The 14,473-nt window shown below is 50.7% G+C and overlaps 4 protein-coding genes across 4 annotated transcripts; 1 reads left to right on the top strand and 3 right to left on the bottom strand.

The window, feature by feature from the left end:
- Window positions 1–257: 257 nt before the first annotated feature.
- Window positions 258–7,644, bottom strand: GUITHDRAFT_155747 (hypothetical protein; the record flags this gene model as incomplete). The annotated part of the gene is made up of 3 exons (XM_005821337.1): window positions 6,531–7,644; window positions 501–637; window positions 258–449 (listed from the first exon to the last, which is right to left on the bottom strand). A coding segment is annotated over exon 1 (401 nt), but the record flags the coding sequence as incomplete, so codon positions are not given.
- A 369-nt stretch (window positions 7,645–8,013) lies between these two features.
- On the bottom strand, window positions 8,014–8,923 carry GUITHDRAFT_119417 (hypothetical protein; the record flags this gene model as incomplete). The annotated part of the gene is made up of 5 exons (XM_005821336.1): window positions 8,014–8,313; window positions 8,365–8,450; window positions 8,499–8,562; window positions 8,617–8,776; window positions 8,829–8,923. 5 exons carry the CDS (start codon window positions 8,921–8,923, stop codon window positions 8,014–8,016), a joined length of 705 nt encoding a protein of 234 aa, XP_005821393.1.
- A 1,016-nt stretch (window positions 8,924–9,939) lies between these two features.
- On the top strand, window positions 9,940–11,109 carry GUITHDRAFT_119416 (hypothetical protein; the record flags this gene model as incomplete). The annotated part of the gene is made up of 1 exon (XM_005821335.1): window positions 9,940–11,109. The coding sequence occupies one exon, from the start codon at window positions 9,940–9,942 to the stop codon at window positions 11,107–11,109; it is 1,170 nt and encodes a 389-aa protein (XP_005821392.1).
- A 48-nt stretch (window positions 11,110–11,157) lies between these two features.
- Window positions 11,158–11,826, bottom strand: GUITHDRAFT_155746 (hypothetical protein). The gene has a single exon (XM_005821334.1). It carries the CDS (start codon window positions 11,799–11,801, stop codon window positions 11,241–11,243), a length of 561 nt encoding a protein of 186 aa, XP_005821391.1. The 5' UTR covers window positions 11,802–11,826; the 3' UTR covers window positions 11,158–11,240.
- Between the last annotated feature and the right edge of the window lie 2,647 nt (window positions 11,827–14,473).

Below are 14,473 nucleotides of genomic sequence, written 5' to 3'. Positions count from 1 at the left end.
AATATAGTGGCTTGTAACGAGGCTTTGGGACGTCTCCCTTCCTCGGTCTTCACAACCTTCAAGCTTTCATCTGCCGTGCTCTGCTTGCCGTATCAACATCACGGCGCCGCTTGACCAGTGGAATCATGAGGTAATTCCTCTCCTCACTGTTGGCCACGTACAGGCTTTGAGGTTGGATTGAAAACAGCTCTTGTCACTTTTGACATTCAGAGCGACTTTGATCAGGACTGATCCCTCCATCATCGAGATTTTCTCGCTGTCATGTCACCCCTCAGCTTCTTTGCCACACTCATCATCATGGTGGGAGAGCTGTATTGTGGCCTCGTCGTCATCTTGTGCGACTCCTGGCTCTGCTTGGGGGATCCCTGTGACTCGTCCATGTCACTTGACATAGGGATGATGCGAGGCTCGATGCTGATGTCATCATCAGATGTTCTCAGAGGTTCAGCCTGTCATGAAGTTCAGTATTCAGGTATGATAGTGAAAAGATATGATATTCCCTGATTTTGATTGTTCATTTAGTGAACCCTCCCTGGCTGTCTCTGGTGTCGAACAGATGACCTCAGGCTGAAGTGGGTCCCTTGTGACTCCGCATCATCCATCTCCCTCCCTGACGAGGTACAGGGAGCTTGGCTAGCTTGACAAGGTCTTGCATGAAGCAGCGGCGTAATGATGGTCAAACGGAGACCTGAGACATGTCGTTGCCGAACAAGAACGATGCTAGCTGACGAATTTTGGAGACTGGGCAGATCTTGGTGAGAATGTCCGCAGGGTTGTATGTAGTAGCAATCTTCACAGCGATGATTTCGTTTTCATCCACCATCTGAAGAGTGAACCGATGTCGAATTGCAATATGCTTAAGCTTCGAAAATGCGCGACGGTCCCTCAGCAGATGGATGACCGCTGCATTATCAACGACAAACCCCAGTTCGAGCAGGATGGATCGTAGCGTCCGTATCGCCTTCGCACAGTTGGAGCAACTGTACAACTCGGCTTCCGTACTCGATAAGCTGACGACCTTCTGCAATTTGCTGGAGAAGTTAACTGGACCTCCTTTAAAAGAAATCACAATCCCTCCTTGAGAACGACGTGTAATTGGATCTGTTCCCCAGGTGGAATCACTCGCAGCTATCAGAGTGTTGTGATAATGCTGTTGATTGAAGAATGTACCCGATTGGGAGAACGTTAAGCTCTGTTCACGAGTATTATAAACGTATTGAGTCAGATGGATTACAGCTTTGACGTCGCTAACCCGAGGCCGTTTGGCAAATCGGCTCAGCAGGCTGACCGCAAAACATATATCTGGCCTGGTCGCGGCGGTGAGATACAGAAGTGAACCTAGCAGAGCTTGGTACAGTCGAATTTGCTTCTCATTCAACACCAGATCATCCTCTAGGTGGTAGGAGGAGACATAATCGTGTGGTAAGACGCTTCTCACTGACTTTTGAGGTATTTTGAATCGCTCAACAATCTGATGGATAAAATGTGTCTGGTTGAGCTCGACGGTGCCTTTAGCCAAGTCTTGTGTTATTTTGACTCCCAGGAATGTTCCAGTCGCCTGAGGGGACTCGGAAAATTCAAAATGGTCAGAGAGTTTGAGCAGAAATTCAGACAAGATTGCTTCTGACTGAGAAGCCAGCAAAATATCGTCAACGAAGATGGTCCCAATGATTCGATGACCACTGGCATTCTCGTAGACAAAAAGTACCTCGTCGACACCGACTAGACGACATCCCATCTTCTTCAGAGTCTTCGTGAAACATTTGAACCAACTCCGCGGGCTGGTTGACAGGCCATACAGGCTCTTCTTCAGACGAAGTAGTCTTCCCCTTGGTAAGGCGAGCTGTTCTGGAGGTAACATGTAAATATCCTCGTCGATATCTGCATTCAAAAACGCGGTCGAAATATCTCGCATCGTCAACAACCAGGCGTTTCCAGCGGCAATTGCACAAATGAGCCTAACGTTCTGGAAATCTGACGTTGGAGCATATACTGGACCATCAGTGGGAACTAGATTGCCCAGGATGACCAACCTCGCCTTAAATTTCGCAATCTCACCTTCAGTATTGTATTTCAAAGTATACACCCATTGGAATGGAGCGATCTTCGCCTTTCGGTTGCTGGGATAATCCACTTCTTCCCACACTCCCTTTTCCTTCATACTGTTGAGTTCTTTAAGCTCAGCTTGCAACCATTGGTGTCTTTCTGCGCTCAGCAGCATTTGCTTTCTGGTCTTCGGAGCTTGGATTCTACCGGTAGTGTCGATCCTGCTGCTGGCCGAATTGTCTGCCGCACTTGTCTGCAATAATTGAACCGTATTTCCCTGAGCTTCTGAGACATCCATGAACTTACACATGTAGGATTTCAGCATTTTGCTGTGAGACGCTTGCTCCGGCCCGACGTTCGTCTGGTTACTGTCGTCCTCGGCAGGCTGAGATATTCCCCTTGCACAGAAAGAATAGGCCGCTTCTGCCGTCCGGGATTGATTAAACATTCCTGTTAAGGTCGATTGGCTTCCTGACCGTCTAGAGCGAATCATTGTGACCAGATTCACGCGTTCAGATGTCAGACGTAGTTTCGGGTCCGTTGTAGGAACAATAATCCAATCATTGTCTGAATCGTCATATTTGATTTTCAAGTAAAATGCCCCGTTTCTGAACACAATCTGCGTTATCGTCGCCGCCCTTGTTCCATATGTTACTTTGCGGTTGACATACTGCCGTTCCATTAAGGTCCGCTCCGATCGAAAATCGCTTCTTGTACGTTTTCTGCCGACTTCGCCGTCCTCGCTTCCCAGCACAGATTCCCCAGTAGTTGTCGATAGCTTCTGATCTGCGGACTGTTCAGGTTGCCAGTCTGCATCGTGTCCATCGTCTTCACTGGACTCTGCCATACTGCCATCCGAGGCTTCCGAGCTGGTTGCTCCATGATCATTCTGAGTTGAGCAATGTTCATCAGGCTCCTCGCGCAGTCCAACATACTCCTGTCCTGGGGGTAGATGCAGGTCCTTCTGAAATGAAAGAAGGTTTCATCAAATCTTGCTTGTCGCGTATGTATCACCTTGTTGGTAGCTGGATTGAATACCAAGTACCCTGGCTGGTAACCCATGTGAGCCTCTGAATTTCCCAGGTTAACAGCAGTAATAGCAGGCATATCATTCTTCAATTTCTCCTCGTTGGCAACAAATACCGTACATCCGAATACCTTCAGTTTATCATAGTCGAATTCTCGTCCCTGATAAAGTTGCCATGGAGAGAGGCCGTCCCGATTCGTCAGGTTGGGTAAACTGTTGAAGATCAGCGTTGCTTGTTGGACGGAGAAGTGCCAGAAGCGCTGCGGGACTTGTGCTTGGTACGAGATTGCTCGATGGATGGTAGTCACTGTTCGGATCGCCCTCTCTGCTCGACCGTTGGCAGCACTTGTGTAGTCCGGGGTAAAATTCCAGATGATCCCCTTCATCTTCACGAATGACTGCAACTGGAGGTTTGCAAACTCCGAGCCGTTGTCGCTCACTACTGTTATGACTGCTGGTCGACCTGAGCGTTCTTCCTGCAAGATCAAACTCTGCATGACTTCCTTAGTTTCGCCTTTGAACGTCAGTGGAATCGTTATAATAAATCCACTGTAGGCATCGACCACGACCAAGAAGTAACGAAATCTTCCTGGCTCCGAGACTGTTCCCATGTCTTTCAAATCCACATTCCACTGGCTATTAATCCTTTCGGCTCTGTCTTGTCGGTAGCCGCCTTGGGTTTTGATAGGTAGCTTTGAGAATTTGCTGGTTTGACAAACATGACAAGGACCTGCTGTGCGATGGGTTGGACTGTATGTCACTTTGTTGTTCCCCCCTTTTGCCAACATCCTTTGAACTCTGCCTGACGTATGCCCAAGTCTCCAGTGCCACAGAATGGTTGGAATTGGGTTGAATGGGGAGGCTGGAATGTCCTTGCTGCTCAAGGATTTCAGTGATACCTTGTCTTCCTCAGCAGTGGAGGGCTCTGCTGCACACCTAGTCAGTAGGGCCGCTGCCTCAGTATTACGGCTGCTTGACTGTGCTGCGATGACAAGTGAGTGTCGAGACTTATCAACTGCTGCTTTAAGCACATAGATTCCCTCCCAAAGGTGTACAGGTAACAGTAAGTTATCTGGCATACGAACCCAAGATCCAGTTGACTTCCCAGACAGTTCCACAGTTGTCTCTTCTCCAAGAAATTGACTCATTGAAAAGATGGTGAGCGGAGTCTCCGCACAGACCATTGCTGTGATTACGAATGTATGTGCGATAGTAACATTTCCATTGCTTGTAATTGCACATTGCACTCTCATTTCTCCTTCTTCCTCGCACGTAAATGTCTCCCCGCTGGCTGTGCTGACAACAGTGGCTTGTAGACTTTTACGCACATTCGTCAATAGAGATCTGTCACCGCAGAGACTGATATTAGCTCCGGTATCGAGTAACATATGGTGACAACCCGGTAAGTGTACGTTCAGGAACGCCTTAGCTCTGAGCAATTTTTCGATATCAAGACAGACGTGCACCCTGCGCATAACTCGTCGTACATGAATGTCACCTGATTGAAATGGATTATCTGTATCTGAGGCTTCCTGACAACACTCCACTTCTTCTCGTTCGCCAAGCCTCTGGCTCACATTTCTTGTTCTCCTATCCGACCTCTCATTTGCATGAGGAGCGGCTTGCCTCCGTGATACTTCTGTCCGGCTGGAATGATCAGGAGCAAGTCTCTCCATCAGTCGGTCTGTCAAAATATCGAGTTTTTCCTCCAGCAAGGCAACACGACTGTTGTCATACATACGAGTCCCGGGATCGTGCCTCATGCCCCTAGTCGCATGTCCAGGCCCGTGTCCCCTCTGTCTCCTTCTTTGCCACGAATCTCCCGAGCTGCCCGCAGTGCCGCCTGCTGCTCGTCCTACAACCGAGTCCTCCTGCTCTTCGTCAGATTGCACCCGAGGCTGGTGATCATCACGGTGCGGGATCAGAGGGCCCGTCCAGTGCTCTCGTCGTCCTCTGCAACCTGGTTGCATCCGCCCTCGTCCCCCACGATTGGCTCCCTTCCCTCTTGGATTGAAGCGACCTCTCCCATCGTGTTGCCTGTATGATGGAGCTCCTTCGCAGCTGCCGTTGCTGCGATCTGCCGCGTGAGGGATTTCGCCATTGTCCTCGCCGATGAGTGTTACCATGGGCCTGCCAGGGAGAATGATCAGGGGCTTGTTGCTGATCATACCGGATCGGATTGCCATCCGGGAGTGACTGCGAGTCACGCCATCCTCCGCCGCGCGAGTCCGAACCACGATGTCTCCCATGCTGGAATCCTCGTCCCGGTACATCGTTATTCCTGCCATGTCGAGCACCACTTGATCCTGGCTCTGACGATGGATGATCGGAATGTTTGGTGGCCCCTATTTGAGCATGGCCCAAGTTGGCTGTCTTATGATGACGCAGTGTAGGCCCTTCATACTGTCTTCGCGCCTTGTGCTCGGCGTAGATATTAGAAATTCTGCGCTGAACTTCCGACATGGTTATCAATCTTCCCTCAGCAGCCTGTATCCTCCCCAAGAAAGATACTTCGTCGATCTTCGACGTCTTACATTTGCCCAGAAGACTCCGCACTAATTCCTTTTCCAAGTCAACAATTTCTTGAGTGCCACCCGTCGAGATCGCTTCTTTCCTCTTCAACTGCTTGAGGAGCGAGCAAACCTCTAGTGGGATGTCAAGCAGTTTCTCGAAGTCATCAACTTCAGCCTCCGAGACTAGACTCTTGACGCGGTCAATCAGATTCCTCGGTGCTGTACGGTTCCTGAATTGAAGTGATATCCAATATTTCACATAAGAGAATCCGAGGTATCCAGACAGAGGATAATCTTCTTGCCCCGACAGTCGTAATGCTCTAGGAAAGATCTCCGTCAGTCGATTTTTGAAGAACTGATTGATTTCTTCCGTAATCTCCATCACGTCTTTGTATAGGACCGTAATGCCCTGTACTGTTTTATCATTTGTCAAATCCCAAGGTAATCTCTGCCTCAGTCTTGCCCTTCTGCTTTCCCCGCTGGCAGTGACTTCTGCATCGATTAACCACTGGTAGTTTTCTTGGTCTTCAGGCTCCTGTTCCTGTTCCTCCTGGAACTCGTCGAAACATCTCTTCAGATCGGTTACAGTTGCCTCTACTCGCTTGATGGACTTGAACGGCCAGTTTTTCCTGAGAAAAACTCCCACGACGATTCCTTTCCATTCGATTGTCGTGTAAAACTTTCCTTCGTCATCATCGAAATCTACATGCTCTTCCCAAGACGTAAGACTCTTCTCCAGCCTGGAACCCAAGTTTACACCGTCTTCTTCGGTGATCGGGAACAATGACAAGATATTCATGAACACGTCTCGTAGTCCTGGCCTGACTCGTTCGAGAGTTGTGAAAAACGGATTGAGCGTACCCCACATTTCCTCCTCCGTTTTGAAAACATTGTTGCCCGAATTATCCTTCAACTTGGTCGGATCGATGCTTGTTTTTGAGAAAGCTTCATGAATTTCCATTGCCATTTTGATATCAGAACCCATGTTTGACTCCAGGCTCAGCTGTTACTACCGTTGTCACTCCACAGATACTCTCCAGCTGATGTCACTCCGAATGTGAGAGTAAGAGTCCACTGGTTGCCGTGATACAAGGTTTCTCGAGAAATAGAATATCTAGGCACTGATATTCTAAAATTTTTAGAATATGTTGAAGTTCCCAGTAACCTTCTCTCCACAGACCGTGGTGACACAGTCGACTGCAAGTTTCTGTAGCAGTGGTAATAGATATCACGAATGGCCGCGCAGGAAAGATATCAGGATACAGAGAACAAACGGAGGTGATAAGAGATTGGTATGGATGGTCAAGCTTGTTTACTTCAAGCAATCCAGTCTCACAGAGACCATACACCTCGTTCTCCTTTCCCTGTCCTGCAAATGCGTGCGCCCCTTCTTCCTCTTCCTCGGTCCCTAAAATAGGGACTGCCCGGTCCTAGGAACTACCACTACCGGTACTCTACGCTTCTTATCTGCGATATGATTCTTCGACCGGTCCGAGGCCTGGTTCCGTACCTTGAGGGTCCCCTGAGAAAGAGTCATAGGCTTGACATGACGAGGTCTTCGATTCTCATCCAACGCTCTCTGTGAAGTTGACGTAGCTGCTCCCTTGACCTTGACAGGTCCTGTGTCTCCGTAGGAGCATGCTTGGAGGTGGTCTCGTGCATTCCTTGTATGTCCTCCGCTAAGATGATCATGATAGTACTGTCTTCTTTGATCAGACCCCTTGTTCTCCCATGTCCATGACTTCAGGGGTGATACTTCCAATCTCCCCTTGAGCGTAGCCGTATCCTGCCACCGTGTCATCTGCTGTCCTGTCGTGGACTGATATAAGCTGACTCGCTTATCTCCTGCTGCCATCCACGAGTCCTAAGTTCTTGCTGTCTTCTTCATGATTCTCCTACGTCGTCCTTATTGTAGCTGTTGCTGTCTTCTCCAGGGATGCATTCCGAGGCTCTAAGCATCTGTGCACTTGAGCCACGTCGATTACTTGGCATTGTCTGAGGTGAAGCTTCCTCCTATAAGGTGCTTCAACAGGGACTCCCGGAGTCCGGCAAGAGAGTCTGCCCGGCTTGGCCGGCCCCGGGGCCCGGGCCCCGCCGTTTCCCTGGTCGCCGTCACAGGAGCGGCGCCGCGTCTTCGGAGACTGTTTCGACTCATCGGCAGCATCTTCATCCGATGAACTTCGGAACCGTCAGTCGGAGTCGGAGGGTGAGCGGCTGCCGGTCACGTAGCTGCCGCGGTTGCGGCTGCTGAGCGGCTTGTCCCCGACAACCGTCACCGGGAAGGGTACGTTCCGTGGCAGTGGCACTAGCCTCCTGTCGCAGCCTGGTCTTACGGCAATTCCTGGGAGTCCCACCTACAGTAAGTACATTGAGTCATTCTCGTTCATACTGTACTATTCACGTATTCAATAGTAATCAACACTTGGTTCACATTATCTCTATAGCTGACATCACCCTGACTTCGGCCGTGGCAGCAGCGGGTTCACTGTGTGATGCTTTTGCTTGATGAAACACACCACTGCCAGTATCGGAGCCTCTTGAACCGTTGCCGTCTGCCTCATCCCAGTTCCCATACCCATACAACCCCCTCAGCAACTTAGCTATTCCTTGTCGTATGAGGGGTATGTCCTTCTGTCCAAAGTTGTCGATGCCCTCTCCAGCAGCTACATTGTTGGCGATTACACACAGAAATATTGCACATGATGTGCTATCTTCCTGAATTGGCACCTGCCGATACACCATCAGCGTTGCACCTGGTCATATGCAACGTAAGTGAACCTGTCCTTCTCTCATAACTCGCTTCTCGTATGTACTCTCTAAGCTATCGTCTGTCTGCCATTTGTAGCGGAGATATTTCAAGAAGCCTGTATGTTTCACACAGGCCAACCCTGTCGTCAGCCATGTGGCTTCACGTTGGTTGTCAGCTTCCACTTCACTGGCTGCGACACCGTGTTGCATTTTGAGGAGGTGACGAAGCTGAACTGCTGTCATACGACGCTCCCCGGCATTGTTACCAGCACAGAAAGCTACCATAATGCGGAAACAGGGCAGACCTATCAGGTACGCAACAGATACTTCCCGTTGGGACGTACAATCATGGTGATAAAGAGTTGAGGCAGAGAATTTCACAGTGAAATATTCCCCTCCAACTTGTTTCTTGCTATATTTCCTCGCGATGACAATGTTATACCTGGCGGGAAAGGTGAGTGAGAGGGAAGAAAGAATGTTCGACATTGTCTCACGGGCATGTCAAGCAAGTACACTTCAACACGTATCCACGGGTCCCGTGCAACGTCGGAACTTGCGGTTGTCGAACTTCTTTGTGGCCGTCTCGCATGTTGATATGTTCAATGTAAGAGGTACATTCGGTTCGAGTTCTCCAGACTTTGTGTTGGAGATCAAGTGTGTGGTCCACGACTGAGTCCATGATTGCAACAGGATTCATTGTGCATGCGCGTGCATCATCAGGCTTCATCCCTGTACGCAGTGATGTAACATCCGGCCGCGGAGGGGAGATGTCTGGACCTTGTTCACACAATCGCTTCCTCGGATGATAGGGAAACTGGATCGGCTCCACTGTCAATGTAGACTGAGGAAAGCTGGTATCCTCGGCGGAGGAAGGATTCGCATCAAGAAGACGATTCTTGACCGCTGAAGACTCATTGCCTGTAGGTGCGCGTGCATCATCAGGCTTCATCCCTGTACGCAGTGCTGTGACATCCGGCCGCGGTGGGGAGATGTCTGGACCTTGACCGCACAATCGCTTCCTCTGAAGGTTAGTGGGATACTGTCTGACGATATCCACGACGATATGAATAGAGGTGGAGATGTCTTTGAGGTAGGTCCGTAGTATCCTCCGAATGACCCAGGGCCCGGCCCTCCCCCCGGTGCTGAACTCCGAGTTATCTCGTGTTTCAACAAGTTTGAATAAACGCCATGCTTAGAACTTGAAATCAGATAGTAAATTTCTATCATGGATAGAAATTAGGACTCGAAGTTTGAAAGAAACATCCGGTTCTGCCTACATCGTTACTCAAAGTTAAGTTAAAATCAGTACGAGGACAATGAGGAGAGTCAGGAGGCTTGCCTACATCATGATCTTGACACATCGAAATTTTGGCACATACAGATATTCAAATTTGTGAATGACATTTCAAAATTGTAGTGCAAATCTTCTGGCTCACGAGAACCTCCTTTGGGGGCCAAAAAAGAAAAAGAAAGAGTTTCTTACTACAGAGAGTTTAGTTTTAAGCAGCGAGGAGGTCGAGGGGGGTGGGGTGGTCTGGTGGACCTATCCTCTGAGGGCGGGTAGGACCAGCTGCTTGTTCATCAGCCATGCAAACACTTCTGCCTATGAAGAACTTCGACACTCTCGCCAAGTTGTGCGGCCTTGGGAACCTGCAACCTTGTCTCTTCTCACCTCCAATGGATCAGCAATCCTCTCTTCAACAAGAATCTGCAGAGTCAGGGGCTCGAAACATGCCAAGTCTAGCAAAGGAGACGACAAAGGCAGACCGCGGTTCATGTAAGAAAGCTGACAACAAGAAGAGCAACCTGACTCTTGGAGAGAAGATGGAAATCATCAAGTGCTATACTTCAACAAACCCTGAAGTCTTCATGACCCAGGGCCAGCTCGCAACGATGTTTGGGAAGAGCAGATCCGCAATATCTAAAATTCTCAAGGCCGAGAATGTTTGCAGACTGAAATACATATCTGGTTGTGGTCTTCATGCGAGCATCAAGCGCTATGCTCCCAACGATTCACATCTAGAACTGGAGAAGCGAATCCATGAATGCATAGTAGAGGCCGGTCTTGGGTTGGGATGCAGGTCACAGATTTGCAAGTGTGCGATGAAAGTGGCAAGCGAGATGGGGGTGTCAGACTTCAAAGCGTCTCATGGCTGGTACTCTCGGTTTATCAAGCGTCATGGCCTCTCAAGGCCTCGCAGAACGAGTCGCAACGCGCACGTCGAATCGAACGAAACTTCTCCTACGCGGTTATCATTTGAACACTCGTTCATGCCAAAGTCAGGGGCGCAGACTTCCAGCTCCTTGAGACATCGTGAGATGAACTTCAAGGTATCTCTTGTACAAAGAGAGAAAGAAGCTGTCTTCAGACATCTCAATTGGAGCTTTGACTTCGATCATCTTGGCAATCCTGTAGGTGGTTACAGGATGGTGATGGAAGGACTTCAAAGCGCTTTTAGTGAAGATCTCAAGGGCCTCCCAACGAGCTGCTTGCAGCTAAGCTACATAGATGACGATGGCGACAAGATCCTGATCAACTCCGATCAAGAGCTTGGTATCCTCCTCCAGGACAAGCCACAAGCTGCAAGGATCCGCCTTTATCTCCATGCAGTGTCAGTGTCAAACCGACCGCCGATGGGACCGTCCAGTGGAAGTCTACAGCCGATACATGGAGCTTCATCTGTTTCTCTGGACATGATCGTACAAGGGCTGAAGTTTTACGAGGATAATCTTCTTGTTGCACGCCCACCTGGTTTTGGACACGTAATCGTCTGATGAACAAAAGCGAATGTGTGTGTCGAGTTTCATGTTAAATCTATTTGCTTTCAAATCACAGTTCATCATTGTAGTTACAGAAGATTATTAGATTTTGTTGTGTTTTTCAAAATTCAAGACATGTCAGGGCCTCAGCTCCATCTGTAGTAGTGAAAACCTTGATTTTGAAAGGTCGGTTCTACAACGAACTGACTGCTTACGCTGAAGCCATCTGCACTTACTGGAGACTCTTGAACAGGAAGCGGAGCTGCTTGTTGTGCAGGCGGCTCAGAGATAGCGTATCGCTTCTCCACATTCCTTCTCTTCCTCTCCTTGTAGACCATCCAGCCGATAGCCACCAGCACCAGCCCTGCTCCCACTGACCCGATGGCGATCCCCGCGATCGCGCCCGAGGACAGAGCAGGCGGCGGTATCAATGATATGCTGAAAGATGTAGCGTCGGGGATGCTCCTCTGCGAGAAAGCCACGTTCAATCTCGTCAACGTCTGAGATGCGTTGGCTTGTACTGACTCGACAAAGCCCAAGGGGTTGTCCACCTTCAAGTCTGCCGAGAAAGAGAGAGATTGGTTGGACCGTCGTTGCACGTATCCGATGACCGTCGGGCTGTTGACATCGGCGACGTTGAGTCTGAGTCCCTCCGCCAGCGCTTGCTTGATCTGGTCGGAGTTGGAGCTGAAGAAGGTGTCTGACATGGGCGAGACGACCTGCAATCGAACCGCAAAGCCGGAGGCCGAGCTTGAGGCTGTGTAAGTAGGTGGAGCAGCTGGGGCTGAAGGCGGACTTGGAGCTCCACCTCCACCTCCACCACCGCCGCCGCCTCCGCCTCCGCCTCCACCACCTCCACCACCACCGCCGCCACCTCCTGATGGAGAAGGCGGTGGTGGAGGAACATTCGGAGAGGGAGGAGAAGGAGATGAAGGAGAAGAAGGAGTAGGTGAAGGAGATGGAATAGGAGAAAGAGGAGTAGGAGAGGGCGAGGGCGAGGGCGAGAGAGGGGATGGAGTGGATAAGCTAGTCGTCGAGCTTGTGGTCAAACCAGTCGACGAAGGAGCCAGAGAAGATGAATCGCTATTCGAGGGAGGATTTGCACCAAGAGGAGTAAACCCCGAAAAATGATCGATCAAAGCCTCCAAGACCGGAGGAGTCGCGTTCGGTCTTGGGGTAGAAATCTGTCGCTCCCACGGATTCAATGACGATGAGTTGTAGTAGAACACGTAGGGTCGAAGATTTGCAGGTATCTTGTCAGGATTGTACGGGATGCGGATGGTTATCGGCTTCTTGAACCGCAGACCAGCTGGAGTAAAGATGATCACGGGCCCAGCTGGTACAAGCGTCTCCGTAGTTCCTTGAGATAGGTTAAGATTTGACACGTCGTAGACCGCCACGCTAATGGTCTGAGACCCCAGCAGAGCCCCAGCTGGAAGACTCACCGAGAGCCCGCCCGATCCTGAGATAGTCGCTGCCTCACCTGGCGGAATGGACTTTGTTTGCACCTGAGAAGGAGTTCCCAGACTCTGAGAGCAGCCTGGCCCGAACTGCCCCGCATTGCAGACACAATATTTATCTGTGACCACACCGTAGCATTTGTACTGACAGCTGCTGCCGTACAGTGCGATCCCTTGGCTGTCCTTCGTGCAAGAGCTGGGTGCGAGGGCGACTGTGGCGAGGCCGCTTGTGAGGTTTGCATTGTAGACCAGATAGGAAGGAGCAAAGCTCACACAGTCCGAGCACACAGCGCCAAGCGTGATCGGATCTCTGCCGTATGATGGGTTGACGACCTGCACAGTGAAGGAAGTGGAGTTGACCTCAGCCTTGACAAACACGGTAAGCTTGCCCGCTGTATCCGACCAGAGAGCATAAGACAATATGTCATTGCCTGAGACTGAGACATTGTCGGGGTTGCCGTCGATAGTGACATTGAGACCAATGATGGAGAAATTGCTTCCAACCTTGAGAGGAAAGTTGGAAGTCAAGAAGATGGTCAGCTGGTTCAGCATCGTTGCGTACGTTGAGCCGCTCAGCACGGAGAGTCCGGTCCACTGGGGAGTAGCAAGCCATGTACACAGAGACAGATGCTCGGTCATCTGCAGTACAGGCGTTGTTTGCACAGGTGTGCTGGTCACAGGCGACGAGAAGATCTCCTCCGTGGTCTCCACCGGATTGCTGCAGGTCCAGTATGGCTCAACTCGACACAGCGAGCTGCAACCATCGCCAGAGATTGTGTTTCCATCATCACAAGTCTCACCAGGGTCGAGAACTCCGTTTCCACACAACTGAAGAGTCGGCACGGGAGTACTCAAGGATGGTGTACTAAAGGTAGACGATGAGACGACCGGAGTAGTCGACGTCGTAGACGATGAGACGACTGGAGTAGTCGACGTCGTAGACGATGAGACGACCGGAGTAGTCGACGTGTAGACGATGAGACGACCGGAGTAGTCGACGTGTAGACGATGAGACGACCGGAGTAGTCGACGTCGTAGACGATGAGACGACCGGAGTAGTCGACGTCGTAGACGATGAGACGACCGGAGTAGTCGACGTCGTAGACGATGAGACGACCGGAGTAGTCGACGTCGTAGACGATGAGACGACCGGAGTAGTTGACGTAGTAGACGATGAGACGACCGGAGTAGTCGACGTCGTAGACGATGAGACGACCGGAGCAGTCGACGTCGTAGACGATGAGACGACCGGAGTAGTTGACGTCGTAGACGATGAGACGACCGGAGTAGTCGACGTCGTAGACGATGAGACGACCGGAGTAGTCGACGTCGTAGACGATGAGACGACCGGAGTAGTCGACGTAGTAGACGATGAGACGACCGGAGTAGAGGAAGAGGAGGAGAAGGCTGGAGTAGAGGAGGAGGAGACGACCGGAGTACTTTCTGGAGCCGATGAGACGACCGGAGTAGTCGACGTAGTAGACGATGAGACGACCGGAGTAGAGGAGGAAGAGGAGGAGAAGGCTGGAGTAGAGGAGGAGGAGGAGACGATCGGAGTAGAGGAGGAGGAGGAGGCGATGACCGGAGTAGAGGAGGAGGAGACGACCGGAGTAGAGGAGGAGGAAATAAGTACAGGAGTAGAGGAGGAGGAGGAGATGACCGGAGTACTTTCTGGGGTCGATGAGACGACCGGAGTAGTCGACGTAGTAGACGATGAGACGACCGGAGTAGAGGAGGAGGAGGAGGCGATGACCGGAGTACTTTCTGGAGTCGATGAGATGACCGGAGTAGTTGACGTCGTATGCGATGAGACGACCGGAGTAGAGGAGGAGGAGGAGAAGGCTGGAGTAGAGGAGGAGGAGGAGAAGACTGGAGTAGAGGAGGAGGAGGAGGAGGAGAAGGCTGGAGTAGAGGAGGAG

The sequence above is a fragment of the Guillardia theta genome, assembly GCF_000315625.1.
Source record: "Guillardia theta CCMP2712 unplaced genomic scaffold GUITHscaffold_146, whole genome shotgun sequence".
Taxonomy (NCBI): domain Eukaryota; class Cryptophyceae; order Pyrenomonadales; family Geminigeraceae; genus Guillardia; species Guillardia theta.
Note: the sequence above shows the minus strand (reverse complement) of the source record. Positions and strands in the feature narration are given on the sequence as shown.